The sequence below is a fragment of the Mastomys coucha genome, unplaced genomic scaffold (genome assembly GCF_008632895.1).
Source record: "Mastomys coucha isolate ucsf_1 unplaced genomic scaffold, UCSF_Mcou_1 pScaffold18, whole genome shotgun sequence".
In the NCBI taxonomy this organism is placed as follows: Eukaryota; Metazoa; Chordata; class Mammalia; order Rodentia; family Muridae; genus Mastomys; species Mastomys coucha.
The window spans coordinates 19,890,830-19,898,698 of record NW_022196900.1 but is presented as its reverse complement, the minus strand read 5'-3'; the positions used below and the strand labels follow the sequence as shown (position 1 = coordinate 19,898,698).

Genomic DNA, 7,869 nt, shown 5'->3' with positions numbered 1-7,869 from the left:
TAAAGGCGTGCGCCACCACCGCCCGGCGATACCGAACACTTTCAACAACTCAACTTTTATTTCCCTATTTTCTCTCCTCAGACAGCCTTGTTCTCTGACAGCGCTCCAGCCAGGCACCAGTAACTGCTCTCTTTGGAAAATGAGGGGGGAACCACAGCTTCAATCTTCCCTGGTAAAGCTCTTACTCCCTTATGCTGAACTCACAGTGACCACTAGGTGTCGCTGCTCCCTGTATGTCTTTCCCATCACCAGAAGCCGACTTTGCTCGCTCTTCCTTTTTTTTTTTTTTTTTTTTTTTTTTTTTTTTTTTTTTTTTTTTTTTGAGACAGGGTTTCTCTGTGTAGTCCTGGCTGTCCTGGAACTCACTCTGTAGACCAGGCTGGCCTCAAACTCAGAAATCCACCTGCCTCTGCCTCCCAAGTGCTGGGGTTAAAGGCGTGTGCCACCACTGCCCCGCTTGCTCGCTCTTCCTAGTCTGGGTTCAGCCTTTTCTAGCCAGACCTTGGCCCCTGACACCACCTCGACTTTCTGGCATACTTCCTGCTCATCCACCATCTGGATCAAACTCCTTTAGCTTTCCTCCCTCAAAATCCTTGGTGGTCAGATACTGGTGAGGAAAAAGGAACCACAAGCGGTCCAGGCCTCCTGTCTCCTATCTCAGTGTCTAGGTTGTGACTGCCCAGGCCGGTGAGCTCCATGGTGGACAGTAAGCACTTCCTTCACTCTTTGCTAGCTCCTGGTCCACTGCCCCTCAAGACCACACAGCTTCCTGTTTCACAAGACGGCCATCGCCAAGACCTGTAATCCTTAATCAGAGGTACTCTACACACATCTCCTTTTTTCCTGTCCCTGAAGATGTCACCCCAAACTCTTGTCTCTTCTACATTCACCTTGCCTCCATTTTCCTTGACAAAATAAATCTTTCCTATCAACCCAAACCCCTTTTTATTTTCGAATAAAAAAGGAAGTCATTTCTTTAAAACTAGGTAATTTTTTTTTTTAACCTGCCAGGGCTTCCACTACACCTTACTGGCGCGTCTCTGTACTCCGCGCCTCTGTCCCTTTACCTTGTAAACCTGGTTATCTGAAATCATTTTGTGTATTACTTTACCGTATCCACCTGAATTCCCTATTCCCTGGAGCAGCACCAGGTCGAGGGCTAAGACTAGTGAGGAAACTGACTAACATGATGGTGTGTCTATGCCTAGCCACACACTTGGAATCACACTAGCTGCCAATCACATATTCAGTCAACAGAGTAAAGCCCTAGCTGTGTTTGGGGGCCTTCATTTTAATTTTATCTCGAGGGTGTTTTGCCTGCATGTCTGTGCACACCACGTGCATGCCTGGCGCCTGAGGAATCCAGAAAAGGGCATCGGGTCCCCTGAAACTGACGTTACAGATGGTTGTGAGCAACCGTGGGTGTGTGTTGGGAATTGAACCCGAGTCCTCCAGAAGAGCAGACACTGAGCTGAGCCATCTCTCTAGCCGCTCCACCCCTCTTTGGACAATCCTCTCACCTTCTCTTTTGAACTATCCCTGGCAGCACGTTACAAGTTCTGCTCTTTGTCTATTTCACGCTCATATATTTTAATGAACTCTCTCGGCCTTGTGCTGTGCGCGTCTGTCCACACACCGAAATCTCCCCTGGATATCTCTGTGAAACCCACAGATCCAAAACGGAACTCACTTCAACTCTCCCTTCCGATCCCCCAGAGTGGCGGGGGCAGTTGAGGAAGGCCAAGCATCCTTCTCCAGCATCCATCTCGCTCGCCTCCCTCCCCATCTCTAAGCAGCATTCTCCCGCAGCCCGGCTGGCAGCGTCCAGGCCGCCAGCGTGTCGCCAGCCTGCTGTGGACACGCCCACGAAGCCCTCGGACCTGGTCCCTGGGACGGGCTGCGTCGCCGGACGCGCCCGTGGGGTCTCCAGCGCTGGCCCGGGGATCGGGCCTGGAGCCACCCCTCACCCACGCGCGGCTCGGCCCGGGTAGCCTCCACTTCCGCCGGGCCGCGGTCTCCTGCGCGCCACTCCGTCGGCGGCGGGGCTGGCGCCGGGGTCCGGCTGGGCAGACGCTCACCTTGATCCTCTCCACGCCGGCCTCCAGCTTCAGCTGCTCCACCAGGCGCTGCAGGGCGCTCACGCTGGCCCCGGAAGACATGGCGGCTAAGGCTGCGCGCTGCGGGCCGGGCTGGGCGGAACCGCAGCCGAGCGGGGTGCGGCCTCGGGGCGGGGAAGCCGCCGCGCCCGCCCCGCTGTCCCCGCGCTGGGGTCGCGAGCTGCCCGGCCCCGGTCGCCGTTGCCTCGGAACAAACCTAGGTGGCGCCTGCGCTGCGAAGGGAAGGGCACTGTAGGACTTGAAGGAAGAGCAAAGTCGAACCTTCAAGAAATCCTGCTCGTTGGTCTGATACGGAATGAAATTACACCAGCCCTCTCACCCACCAACTATGGCCGTTGTTTCCAGTTTTCTCCCGATTTTTTTTTAAGTGTGCACATTGGTTTTACAACACTGAGATCATTACGTTAAAACTTGAGGGTCTTTTTAGGTTTTGTTTGTTTGTTTGTTTGTTTGTTTCTGTTTTTTACACTTACTATGTTAAAAACTATATCACCGTTTTTTTACACCATCGAGTCTGTCAGCACTTACTAAACTGCGGAGGGCATAAAGGCAATATGGGTGAGCTCACTAAACTTCAAAGCACAGAGACTTTAAAGCATTGGTTTGATTACTTTTTTAAAAAAGCTTAAATGCCCCTCCCCAATTCAACCACAGGGATCCCGGGTTAAACTGGGGAGGGTCTGGAGGAAGCAGAGGAGGTAGGCGACCCCATAGGAAGACCAGCAGTATTTTGTTTTTGTTTGTTTGTTTGTTGTTTTGAGACAGGGTTTCTCTGTATAACCCTGGCTGTCCCAGAATACACTGTAGACCAGGCTGGCGGACCAGCAGTCTTTACTGACCTGGTCCCCCGGGGATCTCTCAGACACTGGGAGGCCAACCAGGCAGCATACACCAGTTGATATAATGAGGCGCTGGACTGACTGCCTAGTCTGACCTCAGTGGGAGAAGATGCTCCTAACCCTTAAGAGACTTGAGGCCCCAGGGAGTGATGAGGCCTGGTGAGGTGGTGGTGGCTGGGTGGCAGATCAAGAGGAGGGTAACGACTAGACTGTAAAAAAAAAAAAAAAATTAAAGAATAATAATTTAAAAAAATTTAAAATAGCTTCAAGGCTCAAATTCTCATCTCCTGGTTCAACTCTGAGGGTTGGCCTCATCTTCAAGGTGGGTAGACTCTGTAGTGCTGTGGGGGGGGAAAATCCGTGCTTTCTTCAAGCCCCGTCTAAACATATGGGGGAGGGAGTAGATTCTCAAATGGTTCTCCCTGGCTATACTGAATACCAGCCCTCCCTTGAACCAATTGCTACTTTAAAAGGATTTGTTGCTCAAGTGGCCAATTTCCCGGCTGCTGAGTTTTCTCTGGACCTAAGAACTATCCATGACAAAGTCACCCACAAAACACCCACAGCTAGTCTCCATTCAGTGAGATTCCCCCCCCCCCCCCAAATTTAGGCGGTTGGATTGATCATCGGAACTCTGGAGATTCTTCTGGGATTGTCTGAGGTCTTGGCCACTACATCGCAGGTCAGCTTCTCCTCTGCCAATCCCTGTGTACGGGATTCCATAACAAGTATTAATTAGAAGGGTTGGCCCTGATGAACTTCCAGCATGAAAACCGTCATCTCAGAGTCTGTTTTCCTGAAGAACCCAAAACTAAGATACCCAGTCAAATAACAGAGTGGAAAATGATTTTTATAAAGAAAAACTGAGATATTGTAGAAAGTAACAGAAGAGAATATAAACTATTAAAACGCAGAGGCCCTAAAGCAATTATTCTTAGCTATAGCATTGCACAACTGGATCATAGTTAATCAACTCCTATTACTCCCTATTACTTAATACAACTTGTGCTTTCTGCTCTACTTCTAGGCAGCATGCTAAAAGCAGAAAGAATGGGTCAAAGAGTACCAATATTTATGCCGAACATGGTAGCACATGCCCGAGATCTCGACTTCAGTGGCCGAGGCAGGAGTGACTGAGTACAAAGATAATGTGGATTAGAACTCCCTCTCTCTCTCTCTTTCTCTCTCTTCTGTCTCTGTCTCTGTCTCTCTCTGTCTCTGTCTCTCTCTGTGTGTGTATGTGTGTGCGTCTTCTTTCTTCCTTTCTTATTTTTTTTCCAAGAAAGTTTTTCTGTGTAGCTCAGGCTGTGATGGAACTCACCCTGTAGACCAGGCTGACCCCAAACACAGAGATCTGTCTGCCTTGCTGGAATTAAGGCCAGCAATGACCTTTCATTTAAAAAAGATCAAAAGGATGTAAACCTTTTAAACTGTCCTAGCGTGTCTCACGATGTGTAGTAACGATTTTCTGAAAGATGGGTGTCTGGTTTTATACTACAACTAGTCTACAACTAGGTTAGGGACAACTAGTGTACAACCTGCATTGCTGTTCTTCAAGGCAGTGGATCTCAGCCCTCCTGATGCTGTTGCAATCTTTCAATCAGTTCCTCAAGTTGTGGTGACCGCCAGCCATAAAGTTATTTTCATCGCTATTTCATAACTGTAATTTTGCTATTGTTATGAATCAGTGTAAATATCTGTGTTTTCTGATGATCTTAGATGGTCCTTATGAAAAGGTCATTTGACCACCAAAGGGGTTATGATCCACAGGTTTCTAACCTTTGGTCTAAAAGATGAAAAATGGTATCTTGCATCTTTTAAACACCTTGATATTGAAATTTTCCTATATTCTCTTCATAGTTTTTTTTTTTAAATGTATGTTTTCCAGTGCTTCTGTTGGAGTGCTTGAAGCTAGAAAAAGGCATGGGATCCCCTAGCGCAAGAATTACAGGCCGCTGTGAGTGCCTTGATGTGGGATCTGGGATTCACACTTGTAACTCAAGTTTGAACTCAAAAGCAGTCAGTTCTCTTACACACTAATCTGTCTCTCCAGCCCTGTCCTGTATTCATTTTTGTGAGCTATGTGTCCGCAATAAAGAATAATGTGGGATTCAGTTCAGGAGAAGCGAGATGCTATTTCTACCGGTGGTCCTCTAAGCCACTGAAAGTGTCTCACACTAAGACGTTTGCATGAGACATCTGCACAGCACTTATTACCACCTCAGCGATGCTATTCGAAATGAAGGCTTTGAATTTGCCAGGGTAACGTGATGCCGTACTGTGTGTCAGTCAGGAGGCAGGAATGTCTTGTTTGTCTCCCTCTGTCATGCCTGCACACACTCGAAGCTCCAGATTGCCTCAGTGTTGTTTCCTGCTTTTCTTCAACAGGAATGGTCTATTTTGAGAAGAACAGCCAATTAGGTATAACCCACCCCCACCCCACCCCTACACACACACACACAAACACACACACACCATGACCCATGGTCAAGAGGGCTGTCCCCTAGGAAGAAGGCATATCATCTGCCTATCCATGTGGTGCTTCTGCTTCACCAGAGTGACTTCTCACCCAGAGCGTTGGAGTCACACACATGGTAGTGCACACTGCACACCTGGGAAGTTAAGGCAGAAGGATGGCTGCAATTTTGTGGCTCCCTGGGAAATACACAATGAAGAAGTCACAAAGCATCTTCAATTTCAGTTCTGAGATCATCAGCTTGTTTTTGAAAAGTTGATGTCCTTAAACATTCCTTTGGCCCAGCCCCTACCAGCCTCTGACCCTCTGTCCTGAACTTTACCATTCTTCCAATAAAAAGGTCTGCAAAATGACAAATTCCTTCTTTCCCTAATCAAACAAGGAGGAATCTACAGCAATACAGCATTACACTGATTTAAGACTATACAAATGCTAAAGAGATTCTAAATTCTTTTAAAACTAAGGTGCTGGTTAAAACTCATCAACTATGTATGCTTTAAAAATTGCCACAGCTGCCGGGCAGTGGTGGCACACGCCTTTAATCCCAGCACCTGGGAGGCAGAGACAGGCAGTTTTCTGAGTTCGAGGCCAGTCTGGTCTACACAGTGCGTTCCAGGACAGCCAGGGCTATACAGAGAAACCCTGTCTCGAAAAAAAAAAATTGCCACTGCTTTGCTCATGTTCAAGCAATCTATTTACTTCAGACCCATGTAAATTATACATGCTTACTTACATTAGAGCTGTATGAATTCAGTAATTTATATCGTAGAACATTAAATGCTCGTTACTTAAAATATCCCACCACACGGATGAGGAAACCAGAAGAGTAGATAGCAGGTTGTTAATTACTAGGTTCTAGCTTGGTTTTGTCCCATACACATAACAGAAAGCCATCACATTTCACAATCAGACTAACTACAATTCATCCAGACATGGCTTGTCCCAGTGTCTCAATCTCAGGAAGACCACGTTTAATTCAATGTTTTGCGGTTGCTAGATCTGAGGTTCACGTGTGATTTCCACAGAACTTTCATGTGTCCAATTTACCCTATTTCAACAGTCCAGTTGGTTTGTTTTTGACACAGGGTCTATGTAGCTCTGGCTACCCTGGAACTTGGACTATGCTGATCTCAAACTCAAAGATCTGCCTTCCTCTGCCTATGGTGTGCTGGAATTGGTGGCACACCTCACCCTAGCTGTCCCATTCACAATATCAGCTGCTTGTTAGCAAAGCAGGCTTCCATTCAAACAGTATTTCCAAGGTTGGTGTGAGTCTTAGTTACGGTTTTACTGCTGTGAACAAACACCATGACCAAGGCAACTCTTATAAGGACAACATTTCATTGGGGCTGGTTTACAGGTTCAGAGGTTCAGTCCATTATCATCAAGGCAGGAGCATGGCAGCATCCAGGCAGGCATGGTGCTGGCAAAGCTGAGAGTTCTACATCCTCATCTGAAAGCTGCTAGCAGAATACTGGCTTCCAGGCAGCTAGGATGAGAGTCTTAAACCCCATGCCCACAGTGACACACCTACTCCAACAAGGGCATACCTACTTCAACAGGGTCATACATTCTAATAGTGCCACTCCCTGGGCCAAGCATATACAAACCATCACATTCCATTCCCTGGCCACCACAGCATGTTCAAATATAAGCATCTATGGGGGCTATACCTAAATATAGAATAATACAAAATACATTTAGTTCAACTTCCAAAGCCCCCATAGTCTATAGTCTTTTAACAATGGTAAAAGTCCAAAGTTCAAGGTCTCTTCTGAGATTCATTCAATCAACCAACTGCAATCCCCAAAGCAAGACAGGAAACCAGCTAGGCAAACTCCAAACTCTGCATCTCCATGTCTGATGTCAAAGAGGTCTTATAAAGATCTCCAACTCCTCTTTCATCTTTGTTGACTACAACAAACTTCTTTCCTGGGCTGGTTCCACTCTCTGTTAGCAGCTTTCCTCAGCAGATATCTTATGGCTCTGGCATCTCAAACATCTTAGGGTCTTCAAGGCAACTTCATATTACAGCTTCTTGTTTCAATGTCTGGGGTCCACACTGATCTCCTGGGCTCCCACAAAGGCCTTGCTTCACTTCTCCAGCTCTGCCCTCTGTAGCACTCTAAGCTCAGGTTGATCCACTCCACTGCTGCTGCTGTTCTTGGTGATCATCCCAGGGTACTGGCATCTCCAATACACTGTGGTCTTCCATTGCAACTAGTGATGTGTTGGAACGGCGGGTTGCATCAGAACATACCACACTAGGCCCAAACAGTTCCACGTGTAAGAGGTTTAATTGAGAGGGAGAGAGAGGGTAGTGGCGCGGAAAGAGAGGAGGGGGAGAGAGAAAGATGGAGGAATGTTCCATATATATATATATGGGTTGTGATGTAGCAGCCACAGGTAAAGGTGGGAGGTGAGCCCAACGGATTCT

The 7,869-nt window shown here is 47.4% G+C and overlaps 1 protein-coding gene across 1 annotated transcript in view; it reads right to left on the bottom strand.

Annotated features, from left to right (window-relative positions):
- Gng10 (G protein subunit gamma 10) overlaps positions 1–2,269 on the bottom strand; it is a 7,364-nt gene extending 5,095 nt beyond the window's left edge. The window contains exon 1 of the mRNA XM_031377528.1: positions 2,079–2,269. Within this exon, the coding sequence (XP_031233388.1) occupies positions 2,079–2,159 (81 nt within the window). The 5' untranslated portion in view covers positions 2,160–2,269. The remainder of the gene's footprint in view (positions 1–2,078) is intronic.
- Positions 2,270–7,869: the final 5,600 nt, after the last annotated feature.